The following is a 16,701-nucleotide window of genomic DNA, read 5'->3' as shown; positions in this document are numbered from 1 at the left end:
GTCACTTTGGAGAATTTCTAAAGGTAAGTAACTTGATAGGTTATTAACCTCAAATTGTTATCGTTGCGGGTGTTACATCAACACAAAAAGTACGCGTAACAGGTATGTATGGTGTGAACGCATTTATTTTTTTATTATTCCATTGTCATTAAAAACCACAATCATCAATCGTATCTTACAATTTACATATATAATAGTATATATAAGTCGTGTGTCTGTGTATATATTTACGTATACATACATATATAGTTATGTAGCAACCATGGATTATTTTGTTTTTATTGACGTGTTAGCTTGTTACACAATTTTATATTTCTTTGATTATAACATACATATATTTGAAAAACAAATCGTGTAATAATGATTGTACAGTGAGTCAATTATAAATGTATAATATATTGATATATATAGTGTCATGGTAGTATATAATATAAATTCGACGATAGAGTCGTCCTTTCAGTCGCGCACTAATTACGACAGTTTCTCTCACTCTGAGTGTCAAAATCTTGAACGTTTTTTTTTTTTTTTTTTTTTATAAAAATAAAAAGTACAATAAAATTTCTAATCATACTTTGCCGTAATTTTCGTTTCTGCTGCCCTTGAACGATCGAAAAAGCCACTGTCGTAATTAAGCGGACGGTTCATTTGTGCTTGCATTCTGTAAAAATATCTCGCATACTTATATCATAATGGTATTAATAATAATGATAATAATAATAATATTAATTAATAAAAATAACAAAGTAACAGATGAGCGCCAATAACTGGTAACTGTGTCGTTGTTATATACGTATTATAACCGAGCCGCGTGTGTGTTCACTGGGGGGTTTCTTCCTGGTGTCGTGGTGTCCCCTTCCTCAAGCCTTGTGCCTCTGCAGAGCATGAAAAAGAGCAAACGATTTCATTCAGCAATAGAGTACATACATACTTATATCATAGTTACAGCATGAAGAAACAACAAAAAAACAAAACAAAAAAAACCATCACGTACCTTGTCCTCGCGATTGACGACCTTGCACTGCGGCCGGCTGACGACATGAGCCGAGTAGCCGTAACTCGCCTCGGCGCCGCAGACGCAGTCCTGCTCGATTTCGATGGACGCCAGGTTCTCGGCGATCCTCCTGGCCGCCACTTTGATGTACTGCGCCTGCTGGTTCGGCTTGGCCTCCAAGAAGTTGTGCATACCAAAGGCCGCACCTCCGGTCTGTGTAAAAAGTTGTATTATACATATTATATTTATCGTTTCATTTTAGGTAAAAGCCAAAATAGAGTAGTGTTTATTGTATGGAACTTACGCTGACTGCGAAACCGGCACAGACGTCCTTGCCGGGCAGAGTGAGGCTGCTCTTCATCTCGGTGCTGCCTTCGAGCGGCTTTTTCTTGCTGTCGGAGAACGTGTACACGTAGTCCTTGTCGAAACCAACGACGCTCTTCTGCGGCTTGCCCGCGATTTCGATGTCCTTGAGAGGCGACAGGTGGTAGTACGTCATGCCCAGCTGCTTGTATATCTCACGGCCCAGGAGCAGCCTGTAGTCCTGGAGCTGTTAAAAAAAAATGTCGGTCACGTGTGCTCGAGTTCATTTGTCCCGGTATTATGTGGAGTGAACATAGTCACCGATAGCGGGGACAATGGGCTCTTCTCGCAAGGCGTGCTTATGAGACCGACGACGGCCTTGGCCGCGCCCGGCCTGAACGGGTAGCGGATGGCTGCCTCGTAGGCGTCGGTGAGCTTGAAGGTTCCCAACTCGACGTCCAGCCTTTGCTTGAGATACTTTATTTTTGTCGACGTTTGCTTGTCCTCTTTGGCTTCCTGGAACATTATCGATTCAAATCAATGGTGTTCCAATCAATGTAGGCTCAGCTCGATAATGACAATATTACCTGCAGCGACACGAGTGGCTCGCGAGTGTTGCTGAACGCCATGTTACTAAAGTCTCCGCCCTCGATGTTGAGATTTCCGTTCGAGGTGTAGTGCTTCGGCCACTTGAGGTTGTTGCCGAAACCGATGAGTCCGATGAACACGTCGCTGTTCTCGAACGAACCAGTTGCGAAATATCAATGATTGCCGTTAGAAAAAAAAAAAAAAAAACAAAGAGAAATTTAAATAGCTTACGTGATTCCTTGTTGTTTCAGCTCAGTTCTGAGCTCGCTGATGACGGGCTTGATGAAATCCTTGAAAGTTTTCTCGTTGTCGGACTCCTGCTCGACGACGATCACGATGTCGGCCTGCTTTCCCGGGATTTTGACGCTGAAACTGTCGCCACCGCTGATGACTGAATCGCCGACCTTGCACTGAACTGCAAACGCAAGATGGATGGATCAGCAAAATGCACCACGAATGGTATTAACGCGCGGCTCAACTTACTGCAGTCGGCGGGAAGACTGACGAAGATGTTTTTCACCAGACAGGCAGCCGCGTAAGTCGCAGCGACTACGCAGGGACCGGACTTCTGGCCAGCCAATTGGTCGCACGACGCTCGGTAATCCTTGGCCTCGACGTAGCTGAAGCACGGGCTGCAAAGAATTTCGATGTGAAAAGAAGAAGAAAAAAAAAAAAAAAGGTCACGGCGTCACATGTTATTGAGCAATGTATAATTACCTGAGCGTCGACTTTCCGGTGAAGTACTTGGTACATACGGGGGAACGGGGAGCTTCGGCCTCCTTGGCGGAAGCAGCGCCGCAGGACGGATTGAGCTTATAGGCGTTGCCGAATTCGCTGGTGCCCGCGGCCAGTTTGCCGTTGGGCAGGACAAAGTCGTCGAAGGGCTCGTTGTTGGCGTCACCGAGGAGACCGCGGAGCTTGGCGTGGTAGAAGCCCGAGACTCGCACGTAGCACGACGTAGCCGTGCCGACCGAGCAAACCAGCTTGACGCCGTACTTGGAGATGACCTTCCTGAGCGGCCCGACGATGTGGGCGTCCATGTTCTTGGTGCTTCTCGGGAACTCGGATGGCTTGTTGTTCACGAGAAGCTGCGCGCGGGAAAGATCATTATTTGTAATACATCCACAGCTAAGTTATGTACTATAGCTTTTACGGTTTATTGGAGGGGCTTATTTACGTTTCCGTTCGACTTGATGGTGATGCTCTCGCCCGGCTCAGTGATGGAGACGCTGACGATATTACCGTTGGCAGTATCCAAGACGACGCTAAAGTTGCCGTCCTGTATATCTTGGGCCAGGACGTACTGGCAAGTACCGGGGAACACTAACTGCCTGCCGTCGAAAGTTACAAAGACGCCACCATCACCGAAGTAGCCGTACTTTTTGGCGGGTGGGATCGAATCCTCCGTGTGGTAAGTCGGTCTGGTGATCAAGTGTGTGTTGTATGAAAATTGAAAAATTCGCTCCACAAATGTTTTTATAATAATAGCAAATACCCACCTGTACGTGTAGTAAAAGTCAGCTGCGGTGGGAAGTTCGCCGTTCATCAGGAGTTTTAGGATCGAGAATTTGATAATTGAGAGTCCTGGAAGCTTCCTGAAGTAGCTCATGTCGACTGGCATCAGTTGGGTCTCAAAGAAGCCAAAGACGTTCTCGGCCGTCGCGTGCGACTGTAGGAGATCGACTATCGAATAGATCGCGTTCAACGCCTGCGTGTATATCTTTTTGACTTCGTTCGAGTCGTCCACCTGGGGGATCACAAAGAAATCGTCATCACGACCGAAAGTATATGGGAATGATGAGATTAACGAGGAAACACGCGTACCTTTTCGTGCTTGGCGTGCTTGAGAATGTAATTGTACAGGGTGGTGAAGAAATCTTTGAGCTCCTGGGTAGGCAGGATGTTCTTGATGTTGTTGCAGAATTCCTCGATCGGGGCGAGAATGTAGTCAGGGATTTTGTAGTTGGCGAGCTCCCTGTACATATTCTGGGTGATCTCGTAAACGGGCAAGGCGCGCAGCTGTTGGGCAAGCAGTTGTACGAATTCCTTGACCTCTTTTTCTATCTGAGTGGCGCCCTTGGAGATGATTTTGGCGATGTCCTGGACAAGCTCGGACACGACCGACACGAGTTCCTCGATGTCTTTCTGGTGTTCGTTCAAGACCTTGAGGATGGCCTCGACGTAAGCTGTCGCTAGCTTCGTAGCGGAATCAAAAATGGCGATGCTGACTTTCAAGAGCTTGTCGCACGACTCCTTAAACTGCGGATAGGTAGCCTTGATGGCCTCTTGCAGTTTGGTGATGATGTTGTTGAACTGCTCTCGCAATTCCTCAAAGTTTTCGGCGAATTTCTTCACAGTTTCAAGAACGGCTTCGATAATACCTCCAAAGGTCTTGTTACTACGAATAAATAATAAACAAGTAAATACAGGTCATTCCTTTAATCGGAGGATACTATATGGCGAAACTCACAGTATGTCTTGGATCTCCTTAACGGTCTGGTCGGCGTGGAGCTCGCTCTTGAGTTTTACCAGCTCTCCCTCGAAGTAGGCGATGAGAGGCTTGATGTTTGGCTGGGCTTTTTTCAGGTGCTCGAAAAGATCGGTCATCTCGACGATGAACTCTTTGCCCATTTCCTCGCCAATTTGCTTGCTCTCCTTAACTCTTTCCGTCAGAACGTCGCGGTAATGGTTCTACAAACAGTATTAATCAAAGCCCGTCATATTTTCGTTGTTTCACAATAGTACCGTCCCGAATGATATTGCGATTAGAAACTTGCCATCACGTTTATGATGTTCTTGTTGTTGTAACCAAAGTCGGGCTTTGTGAGTTTCTTCTCCTCCAAGTGAATCAACAGGTGGAACAATTCCTGTTTCGCTCCGTCCTTGTACGCGTCAGCGTGAATTTGCGCGAGCTGTCCGAGAACGATTTTTCCGTTGACGGCAATTTTGTTCTTGGAGTCATCTAACAACATCAAAATGGCCAAATAAGTATTGATGGGAAAAAAAAAAAAAAAAAAAGTTGCGAAAACGTTTGATTGAAACACCTTTGCGACCAAAGTCGATTTGGAAGCTGTTGTAGTCCTTGAATTCAACGTTGGCCGAGATCGGCTTGTGGCCCAATAACGAGAAGACGTTCTCGAGTTTCTGCAAGTCCTTGGTGACGGTGATGGCGGAGTGGGACTTGACGAGTTCCTTTCCGGGTATGAAGACGTAGAGGTCAGCTTGCTGCGGACTGGCCGAGAAGTACGCCCCAAGTGACTTTGGTTTCTGAAGTTTGTCGGTGTACGAGAGGCTAGCACCGAGATCCATGGCATTTGCGCTCACGGCCACGTGCTGGTCGGCCTTGACATCCAATTTTTGGCCCTTGCTGTGCACGTAAAAGTGTCCCGTGACGTTGCAGCCTTTCGGCACGTCGCTACGCATGAGTTTGGCAGTAGCCATGATCTTGTCGTTTTTGTTGCTGAAAACGTCTATGTCGAAGCTGGCGTCGAGTATTTGGTCCCCTCCGACAAATACCTTTCCTTTGACTATCATGTCCTACGTTGAACGTAGTTTGGGTATTAATAAGACGCGTACGTCTGCGGTGGGGGAAAAAAAAAGTGTATCAATAATCGACGAACCTTTGGTTGAGTTGGATAAGTGAATTTGGCTTCTCCATTGACTCCTACGACGTTCTTGTTGATGTTGATGTCGCCCACCAAAACGACACTGGTCTTCTCCGAGGGCTTGTTTTTCCTGTCCAAGTACAGGGACACGTCGATTTTGTACGCCCCGGAGTGCTTGATGGCTGGGACATCGTGGAAAGCGACGATAGCCAACTCGCGGCTCGGGAGTGTGAAAACGGCAGCTTAAACCCAACAACACACGCGTCAACGATGAGAATTGATATAGGCAAAATAAAGGCCATGTGTACGATAAACCTACCGGATTCGCGTTTGTTGAAATACAAGTGGTACGTGTACTGAGTACGGTCCTTGGACGAGTGGAGGTAGAGATTGGCCTGATGGTCGAGCGAGTAGTCGGCGTACTTGGTGCTCGAGAGCAGTCCAAACTCGACGGGGACGTTGAACTTTTTAAGATTGACTTCGACTTGGAGATTGTGGTTCAAGTGCGTGAGCTCTTCAAAGGCACAGTGGAAGAATTCATGTAGTAACGCGCATTTTGCAGACCATTCGAAGAGGGGGAAAAAAAAGTACGTACTATCAGTGTCGAGGGTCGATTGGAGCTTGAAGTGAGCGCAGTCCTTGCTCTGCTCGCAGTAGCTGTTGAACACGTGGACCTCCTTGTCGGAGAGCTTGAGCTCGCCAACGATGGCCGAGGGGCCGAAGCTGGCGTTCAGCATGATGGCGACTCCTACCTCCTTGTCCGCCTCGCGCGTCAAAAGCTTGCGGACGTACTTGAAGGAGGAGCTCTTCTGGTTCTCGCCGATCTTCAGGCTGCCGTTACCCTCGAGCGTCACCTTCTTGTCCTCCTCGTGTCTCTTGTAGTTTGTACTGCACAGAGGATTCAATGAAAAAATAAAAAATCTCAAAAACGGATTAAATGAAAAAAAAATAATGTACCTTCCAGTGACGAGGTTCTTTCCTTCCGAGGTAACCGTGATGAAGACTCTCCTACCCTCTTGGGAGCTGAGCTTGTTGGCGATTTCGGCGTGAATCTTGCGATACTTGACCTTGTCGCTGTCAAAGTCGACGTTGAGCACGAAATCATCGACGCTCTCGAGTTTGACGCGCCCGTCGGCAACGACAAATCCCTTGGGCGTCATCAGTTTGTAGCTCCCCGAGTACTCGTTGTCACCCAATTTCTTGAACTTGGACAGGAGCTCGGTTTTACCGACCGGACAGGTAAAGACCAAATGTATGCCGGGCGCGTCCTCGAGCTCGATCTCGGTCGTCTGCGTGTACTTGACACCGTCGACCGTAACGGTGATCTCCGTCTTTCTTGACTTTTCGCTCTCCCTCTGGTATCAAAAATCATACGTGTTTGCCACTTGAGCCATGATGTCATTATTGTCATTCAAAAGCATTGCGCTATATACCTTGTGATCCATCTGTAGATCGACGTTCTTCAGTTTATCCAAAGGCGTGGTGAACTTGCCGTTGACGGAGACCTTGGTAAAGTCAGAGTGCCACTGGAGATTCAGATCCCCGGTGACTTCCTTGTCGCCGTACTTGACACTGCCCTTCTCGTGCACCTTCTTCACGTCCTCGGTGAGATCGTGGTTGTAGTTCTCGCTGATGGACAGGGTCGGCTTGTCGAGGATCTTGAGCGAGCTCGTCACGGCGCGCTCGAATTTCCCGAAGCTGTCAAAGCCCTTGCTGCCCGAGTGCTTGTAGTGGCTGTTGAGCTTGATCGTCTTGTCGTCGTTGTACGTGAGCGTCCTCGCCCTCGTGAACTCAAAAACGCCGTTCTCGTCCGCCTGGTCCATCACGGAGTCATCAAAGTCGTACCTGATGTTCTTCAGTTTGTCGCTCGGCAACTTGGCCTCGACGAAACCCTTGATCGTCCCCGGCTTGTCGGCCCGGTTGCCACTGACAATGTTCACGTTGCTCTGCAATTCAAAATAACACGGGGAATCCCAACATTAGGCACCCCCACGTGTACCGCGAAACGCGTCATATGTAATAAGCCTTTTACGTACCTTAACTTGAAGATCGTCGCCTCGGGAGACGGAACCCTTGAACGCCATGTTGTCGTGGTCGTATTCCAGGGCCGCTTTGCCGTTGACCACGTACGGAAGCAGACTGCCCGACACGGCAACGTCCACGGCAGCCGTTTTCTTGTCGGAATCGGGCTGGGCCTCGTTCTTCAGCATCACCTTGTATACGAGCTCCTTGCCGTCGTTGTGCACGTACTTGATCTCGTAGGCATTGTTAAATAGGTACTCCCTGACGTTGTACACGTTACCGGTGCCATCGGCTATGATCTTGCGTGTCTCGCCGCCCTTGGTGACAGCATCGGCCAACTCCAAGTGAACCTTGCCGTCGAGCTTCTCGTCCTTCTTGGCTATCACTCGGTCGCCCTTCATCGTCAATTGGCGGCCGTTCGGCAGCACCAGCTCGACCTCGATGTCCTGCTTGCCGTTCATCAGTACTCCCTGGTGATTGGCCTTGAAGTTCACCTGGGTCTTGTAGCTCATGATCTCGATGGTGTTCTTCGAATCGACCGAGCTCCTGGAGAGTTGGCTGTCGGTCGACAGTTTGATCCTCTTGCTCGGGTTCTTGTCGGCGTCGTAGGCCAGCTCGAAGTTGGCCACGTGCCTCGGACCGGTGACGGTGATGTCGCCGGTACCCCGGATCTTCCGGTTGATCTTCGGCACGTCGATGTTCACACTCACGCTGCCCTTGTCGTTCTGGTAGGCGAACTCGCCGTTGGCGATCAGGTAGCTCTTGAGGTCGAACTTGAGACTCCCACTGGCGGAGCTCGGGGCCCGCTTGATCCCGAGCGAGTAGTCGACGCATTTCTCCTTGCCGACAATCAGCTGTACGTGGTTGTCGAGTTTGTCCGGCGTGCACTGGAGGCCAGTGTCCACCTTGATCTGCTTGCCGTTGAGGTCGATGTCGGCGTCCACGGCCACGTCCACGTCGTTCTTTACGGCCTGCCACTTGACGGCCGCGTCGGCCCGGTATGTGCCGCCCGGCGTCAGTTTCAGCGAGTTCTCGAACTTGCTCTTGTGCGCGTCGACGATGCTGCGCTTCGACTCGAGCTTGATCTTGTTCTCGAGCATCTCGGCGCTGAACTCGATCTCGTAATCCAGTGGCTTTTTTTGGCTGTGCTTGCCCGAGAGCTCGGCGCCGAGCTTGAACTTGTCGTACTTGAGCTCCAGCTCGGAGCCGAGGGTGTTCCTGGTGACGGAGCTGTCGAATCGGGCGACCATGCCCACCCGCGGGTAGTGAAGCTTGTTGCTGCTCGACAGGCTAAACTTGGACGGCTCGGGGTTGTACTCGGCCTTTTGGATGAGCTCCAGCCGGTTGTCCTTGGACTTGAGATCGGCGCCCTGGACGAAGGCGAACTTGTGCTCAAAGTGACCCGGCTTGTCGCGGTTGAGCTCCCACTCGATGCCGAACGAGCTGGCCGGGTACTTGGACGGCTTGACCGAGGCGGTCAGGGTGTACTGCAGCCTACCGAGGCGCTTGTGGTCAAGCTTGACCTCGAGCTTCTCGTCCACGCCGTAACTGAGGCTGACGTCGAGTTCCGTGGACTTAGGAGTCTCCACGGCCGTGCCCTCCAAGCCAATGACCTTCTTGCCGTTGGAGACGAACTGCAAGTCGTTGAAGGCGATCTTGTGGCCACCGTCGTGTTCCGCGACCTCCACCGTACCCAACAACTGGTGGGCCTGGCCCTTGGCCGACTTGAGCCCGGCCAGTTTCTCGATGTGCTCGGGCATCTTGTACTCGAGCACCGGCTTGTACTTGCCTAGGCTCAGTGACTTGCCGCCCACGCGCGCGTAGTACTCCATCTGGTCGTTCTTGAGGGTGACACTGTACGTGTGCTCCATGGACTCGTTCTTGATGACGAGCTCGGCCGAGGCTTTCTTGATCGGCGAGTCGAAGGCGAGCTTGAACTGGGGACCGGGCCCATCCGACATGGAGGCCAGCATCGACAAGTACCTGTTGGTACGGCTGTTGGGCGTCTCGAGGAGCAGCTCGAGCTTGCGCTCACCGGGGACATCGCTGGCCCAAAGGGCCTTTAGGTGGTAACTGGTCACGTCGTTGTTCTCAATGGTGGCGTGGGCCTTGAAAGGCCCGCTCAGCGGGAAGAACGGCTTCTTCTGGAGGGCCGCCAAGTTCTCGTACGGGTAGGACACGTGGCCGCAAATCGTCAAGCCCAGAGGGGCGGTAAACTGGTCGAAGCAATCGGAGCGCTCCTTGCCCTTGCCGAACTTGACAGGTGCGTACTTGTCGGGTTTGCCGTTGCTGTAGAGCACGTCACTCGTCACGCTGATGATCTCTTGTTTGCGCTTGGGTAGCCCAAGACTGATGTCGATGCCCTTGCCGTTGAGCACCTTGAAGTTGAGATCGTAGCCGGTCGCAGTGTGCAGGGTGGCCACGAGCTTGATGCCCGACTCGGTGCCGAAACCGTCCGAGACCCCGAGCTCACCTACCACCTCGACCGCGGCGCTCGGCTCCAGGGCGATCTTGAACGTGGCGTCCCACGGCTCGTTCATTATGGCCGGCAGGTCGATCTTGGCGCTGGCCTTGGTGCGCACGACGCTCGAACCCGAAACGGCCAGATTCAGGGCCAAACCGAGACCCGTGGGGTAGCACAGCTCCGCCTGGAGGAAGTGGATGTGGCTCTCGGTGTCGTGCTCGAGGTTTTTCAGGCCCGAGATGGCCCGATCGGCGTACTCGAAGAACCGATCGACCAGCTGCTGGGGCGTGTACGCCGCCTGCTCGGAGCTACCGTAGCTCAAGTAGGCCAACTCGGTGCCAAAGAGCCTGAACGAGAGATCGAGCACGAGGTCCTCGTCGATCTCGTTGCTCGTGTGCAGCTGCACGCCCTTGGCGAACTTGTCGAGATCGGCCTGTTTGACGTCCCGTTTGGCGCGCTGTTTGCGCTCGGTCAGCCGATCCCTGATGTACTTGGCAAGATGATTGACGCGGTCTATGCTGTTTTTAGCCGACTCCTGGGCCCGTTGGCTCGGTATCACGCCCTTCGGGCCGAGGAAGTGCTCGATCATCCGGTCGAGGTTCTCGACGCGCGCGTCCATCTCGAAAAAGTTGAACGACCGGCCAAACAGCCCCGTCGTCAGGTTCAGACTGACCGAGCGCGGTACGTAGCTGTCCTGGCTGAAGATGACGTTGCTCTCGACGCTCGAGGCCGCCCCGAAGGCCCCCAGGTTGTGCGAGATCTCGCTGTTGAACGAGTACTTGCGCACGTCCTCGGGGAACTTGGCTTTGGGCCTTATCTGCCCGTAATAGGTCTTGGCCGCTTCCTTGAACGGATCGGCCGAGGCGCGCAAGTTGCGCAAATGCGAGCTCACGAACGAGCCGACCTGGTAGACCTTCTCCTTGTCGAGGGCCTCCTTGACCTTGGCCGCCGAACCGGCGCACGGACAAGCGACCAGGGCCAAGTAAGCCTTTATCCGGATCTCGCTGTCCTCCTCTTGGTCGGCGAAACTCTTGATCATCACGTCCTTCCAGAGCTTGGAGCACTTTGCCGGGAGGGCCTCGATCGCGGGTACTCGTACTCGCCGGCGCACCGTCTTGTCGGCGGCGATGGCCGCGATTTTCTTGATGCTCGCCTCGTCGAGGTAGTTGGCGTTGCCGAGGGCCTTGAGGGCCGCGATCGCCGTGTCCTCTTCGGCTCGTTTCTGGGGCTTGCCGTCCTTGACCTTGGCCAGGAGCTTCTCCAGGGCCTTCTTCACCTCGGGCGCCTCGTCGCACTGGTGCTGCCGGCAATACTTGCCGATGATCTGACCCACGCCGAGATAACCCAAGCGCGACAAGTTCGGCTGGTCCAAGAGCTCGGCCACCGCGGCCACCGATGGCAAGTTCACGTGCCGCACGAAGGCCAGACTCGCGTAGTAGAGCACCGCCTGGAGCTCGCTGATCTCCTTGTTCTTGATGAGCTCGACCACGACCTCGGCCGCCTCGCCCGTGCCCACCCGGTAGAGCGCGTCGAGCAGCAGCTTCTTGTCGCGTTCCTTGTTGTAGCCCGCGCCCGCCTTGATCCTGTGGTACACCGTGAGCATGTCCTTGCGGCTGCTGGTGCGCAGGACGCGAACGAGCTCGGAGAATTGCCGGGCCGCCTCGGGCTTGACCGCGTCGGCGTCGTCCTTGTGGATCGGCTGGAGGGCCTTTTCGATGGCCTCGACCGACGACTTGACCACCGGGTGCGGCGCCTCGAAGATCAGTGACTTGGGCAGGGAGACTTGGGCCCCACCCGAGCCGTCCTTCTTCCCCTTGTAGGTGAGGGTCGTCTCTACGGTCGTGCGAGCCCCCGCCTCGCCGTTGCTGAACGGCCGTAGCTTGTACGTCTCGGTCGACACGGCCTTGTCGAGGACACCGGCCTTGAAGCGCTGCTCGACCTTTTGCTTGGCCCCTATCAGGGGCGTCGATTGCATGCCGGCCGACGAGTCGACGATGCCCGAGAACAGACCGTGCTTCACGTGCTCCCGGCCCGAGCATGCGTTCAGGTTGCGGGTTTTCTGGACCACCTGGACATCGGCCTCCTTGAAGAAGCTAAAGTCCGTCGGGCAGCCCCCGAGTACGTCCACCTGGAAGCATCAACAAACGTGGTGGGTTGGTCGGAGGGGAGGGAGGGAAACGAAAAGAGAGTGCCATTATGGCTCACCTCGTGCCTGCTGGTCGTGCCCTCGTCCTGCACGACCGCCGATTGGAAGAGCGAGATGACGGCTCGCTTGATGTTGAGGGAGGCTTGGGAGTCTCCGGGCTCGGCGCACAGCTCCGTGTCGATGTGCCCATGGTGATAGTTGAACTGGAGCGCGTACTTTTCGAGATCTTGTTGGGGTACGGCCTGTGTGCGAGTGAGTGTTTTTTTTCACGTACAATTGACAAGTACAAGGTCATACCGTTGCAAACTGTATCACGTATATATATATATCGGTGTACTCACAGCTCCGTTGACCTGGACGTTTTTGAGCTTGAGCTGTCTGATGCAGTCGGGCTTGACGGCGAGCTCGACGTCGGCTTTGAGCTTGAGAGTCGCCTCCCCCTGGCCCTCGCTCACCAACGTCGTCACCGATGTGCCCTCCAACGTATACGTGTAGATCTGGCCCTCGTTGTACGATTGGTCCGAGTGCACTGAAATTTTAGATTATTCGTTATTTTTTTCCTAAATCCAACCCACCCCTTTTTTAGGGTCGTTTTTTTTTTTTATACTTACTTCCATGGCAGCCGACCGTGCATTTGCCTGTGCGGGAAGAAAAAAGAAAAATCAGTCCATGGTGCGATACATTTTTTTTTTTTTTTTTTTTTTTTTTTATCGTGCTTACGTGTTACGTAACAAATAGGTATTTATGCGTGTAGGGGGCTGATGGTGGGCCGAAGCGAGTTTTAACGGTAAAAACGGGTGATTAACGTTGAGGTCGACGACGACGATGATGATGATTGTTGATAAAATGAAGAAGAAAAAAAAGATGAGTTTGTGAATAGTTAACAATAATTGTACACTTGCACAAGCGGGCAGCGTGCGTGTATACACAGTCGAAAAATAAAGTCGAGAAAAGGAGATAAAAATTAATCTCCCCCTTCTCTGAGAAGAAGAAGATGCGAGATAGCCGCCAAGGGAGAGAGAGAGAGAAAAAAAACCCATATAATTTATGCACTGACAAGAGAAAAGTTCGTGGTGGGGTCGCGACTGATAAAGCCCGTCGTTAATCGTCGTGTTTTCTTCTTCTGACCCGCGATGAGAGATTTTTGAGCCGCGCGCTCCGAGCAAAGCTATGTACCCCCTTGCGCCAAGAAAAAAAGAAAGAAAAAAAAAAACTCGTTGCAAAATATCATCGGCTCCCCGACAAATTTCGCGCACTCCCCGGCGATTACACGTATATGTGGTAATTTTTTTTTTTTTGTTTTTCTCTTTCCCTCCCCTTTGGTTGTTTGTTCGCACTTTTGGAATTATCAAAGCTCGATATAATACATATATGCAAACAGGAAAAAACGAAGAAAGAGAACGAGCATAATCGGTAATACGTGTGCGCGCATGGATGAAAAATGTATCCGATTTATCGAAAAGGTTAAATTGACGGAGCCTCGCAACGACCGGCTCGTGCGCGAGCTCATTAATTAAACCGAGAGATAAGGGCCGCTCTAATCAAAGACTTATTTACGAGAGAAGAGGCCTTCGATCGTACACTGACGACACACGTATACATATACACGTTGTAACGTCTTTTGTTGGGAATAATTTCAATCAACGAACCGATCATAGAAATAATAACAACAGGGCTGTGTGTGTGTGGGGGGGGGAGTTCGTCCGAGTTGTTTATTGTTGCCTATGCACTTTAGTACACATATTATCGGACAAAGTGACCATTACCGCGTAGTTACGATACGTTAAGAACCGCGACGGGAGGAGGAGGGGGTAAAAGCGTTGTCGTTTTGTATATTTACGCGATACTTTGGAAATTTTCCAATTATTCCACGGCCATCTGGTACAAAAGTGCGCAAAAACACACACACACACACGTATTCCGTTGAAAAACAAAAGTATATCTACAATTTTATGGCCGAGGGGGGCACAGCGGTGGCGTCGAAGCAACACGAATCTATGGGGGCCCATTACGTGAATCATCTGCGCGTCGACGAAGCTTAAAATAACAAGAGTAGTGAATAAAATAAAATAAATAAAAACAGTTTGAGCAAATGAGCCTATAATACCACATAATATATATGAGCTACAATCTGTCGGGTGTCCGCATGTGTATACGGGATGAATTGATTTTACCATTTGTTCTCGCATCATCATCATCGTGGCGATCATGAGGGTGCCAATTATGTTGGTGCTGCAGTATATACACACAAGCCAGATATCAATCTACCAAATGTCCGGTCCAACGCAGGGGGGAAAGCGGTAATCATTTCATTAAGACGCGGTCGGAGGCTTTATACACTCGCTCTCACTTGCGATTCGAAAGGGGTATACATTATATACAAGCGGCGTATCTCGACACTTTAATTTGTCCTCCGACAACATTCTAGAACTCGATTGCCGTCCAAGCGAAGAGCCAGGGGTGAATTCTCGTTCCCATATACGTTTGATTCGTTATCGCAATTTTTTTTTTTTTTTTTTTTTTTTTTTTTATCATTACGAGTACTAAGGATGCCAAAAAGGTGAATCGCATGTATGATCGTCGATTTCGGAAGGTAGGGGATGAAAATGCAATTGGTGAAATATCAATGAAGGGATGAGAAGAAAGAAAAAACAAGAAGAAGGAATACTTACTCGTTGCGATCGGTTGGGCTAGCAGGGGTAGTACCAAGCAGGCAACGATAGCCGCGGCCAGGAGCCGTGGCGGCTGAGCCATGTTTAGCGCACCTCGTGGATCCTCGGACGTTCAAATGGTCACTTTTCCGTTCGAAAAGGGGAAAAAGGGGTTTGCGTGGGGAAAAAAAAAAAAAAAAAAAAAAAACAACTCCGTGCGTTTCCGATGCGTTTAATGGACCGATTGCGGGTCCAGCGACACGGGGTACGGGATCACCACAGCGGCTCGCTTTTCTCCCGAGCGAGCTTTTATGCTCTCGGCCGCGGTCGCCCCTCCCCGGGGGCCATCCTCGGCATCCCCTCTTCCCTCTTTCTTTTTTTCCAAGGGCCTCAAATCTCCCTCCCTCTCTCGACCAACCGATATTTTTCTCTTGACCGGCGAATCATCCACGCACCTACTACGTGCATCATGCGTTTGCCATGCGCTCCATTATAAATTGAATACGGCCATTCGCACGGAGTTTGGCGTTTTGCACACGTATATTTGTATTCTTCCGTCAACGCGCTCTCTCACCTCGGCTCGTTCGGCAAAATGTTATATATTATACCCACCGGTTGTACGGGGGAGAGAGAGACAAGGGTATAGATGTCGTATAAACGACAATACCGTCGTAAAAGCTACGCGCATCGCTCCACATATACCTGTAGTCTCTCGGGTCGATGGAACTACGTGTTCCCGGAAAACTACTCGACGAGCTTGTAAAACAATATATATAAACTATTCGTGCTCTCTCGTTCACGTGTAAAATCGTATCAAACGTGTCGTCGAGTAACTCGGAAGTTTCGTACGCGTTTAGTTCCTTGTGCATTTTACGCGTAAACTTTGCCCCCGGCCCTTTCCACTTTACACTCCTCCAGTTATATAACGTTCCATACCACCTGCAATTTCAATAAATTGCAGGTAGTATATTTTAGAGGTTTTATCACGAGGTTAAAGGGGGGAAAGAAAAATTTACGCAACGAGAGTACGTGTATATTTCACGTGCTTATAACGCGTGTGTGTACATGGTTGCTCAAGTCGAGACGAGGATATACATGTTTTTTTTCTTCAGCCCGACGATCACGTGGATGTATCGCTTTGGAAATGCCGATAAGTTACGTAAAAAGTATTGTATTGTTACCTTGCGTGATGATCGAGAAAATTGTTGTAATTGTTGTTGTTGTTTTTTTTTTTTTTTTTTTTTCAACGCTTGAAGTTACGTCTCTCTTTTTCGGGGGGGCTATTGCACGCGTTGCGAAAATCGGTAACCCAGATGCCGATGTATCGTCAAATCTCTAGAAAAAATCCAACATAGAACCGGAGTTTTGCAGATAAACGACTACGAACGAGCGAGCGTATTACTCATTGTGTGTACGTACATGTGTGCGCACGCGAGATCAAGACCTTCGTAAATTTCCTAAAGAAAGTTTAGAGTAAACATGCACCGCTGAATCAGCTCGACGTGGAACATATCGCGCCGATTCCGCACAATGTGCTTATACAAATTTATTCATCGATTCCAATAGCTCGCGTCAATCTCTTTCTCAGTCAAACGGGAGGGGGCGAGAAATCTCTTTCTCTCTGTTGCCGAAAAATCCAACGATCGGTGGTACAAATTGGCCGCTCTAAAATTATTATTATACGGGTCGTGACTCGTTTGAGAGCGCCCATCTCTAGCGAAAGAAAAAAAAAAGAAACGACCCGCCTCGCGAGATAACATCGATCGTAACGAGCTGCATCGAAGGAGATGATAAAACGCCCATAAACGGCACTGCAACTGTGTCGAGGGGTGAGGGGGGGAAAGAAAAAAAAAAGAAAATTATCGATCTTCTTCAAACATAAAAATGTGAAAGACACGCGCGCCCGGTATGGGGACAGAAACCGAGAAAAA

The 16,701-nt window shown here is 50.6% G+C and overlaps 1 protein-coding gene across 1 annotated transcript; it reads right to left on the bottom strand.

Annotated features, from left to right (window-relative positions):
* Positions 1–107: 107 nt before the first annotated feature.
* Positions 108–15,052, bottom strand: apolpp (retinoid- and fatty-acid binding glycoprotein apolipophorin). The gene is made up of 24 exons (XM_023390248.2): positions 14,792–15,052; positions 12,731–12,757; positions 12,461–12,648; positions 12,179–12,361; positions 7,524–12,101; positions 6,921–7,433; positions 6,445–6,842; positions 6,083–6,375; positions 5,807–6,001; positions 5,503–5,729; positions 4,927–5,419; positions 4,660–4,844; positions 4,353–4,573; positions 3,707–4,280; positions 3,382–3,629; positions 3,060–3,303; positions 2,600–2,970; positions 2,366–2,514; positions 2,114–2,297; positions 1,882–2,026; positions 1,616–1,810; positions 1,296–1,541; positions 992–1,204; positions 108–872 (listed from the first exon to the last, which is right to left on the bottom strand). Exons 1-24 carry the CDS (start codon positions 14,871–14,873, stop codon positions 858–860), a joined length of 10,167 nt encoding a protein of 3,388 aa, XP_023246016.2. The 5' UTR covers positions 14,874–15,052; the 3' UTR covers positions 108–857.
* Positions 15,053–16,701: the final 1,649 nt, after the last annotated feature.

Source organism: Copidosoma floridanum, unplaced genomic scaffold, assembly GCF_036245765.1.
Source record: "Copidosoma floridanum isolate Cflo_tuat_1 unplaced genomic scaffold, Cflo_Japanese_pri ptg000032l, whole genome shotgun sequence".
Taxonomy (NCBI): domain Eukaryota; kingdom Metazoa; phylum Arthropoda; class Insecta; order Hymenoptera; family Encyrtidae; genus Copidosoma; species Copidosoma floridanum.
This window is presented reverse-complemented; position numbering and strand designations above follow the sequence as displayed.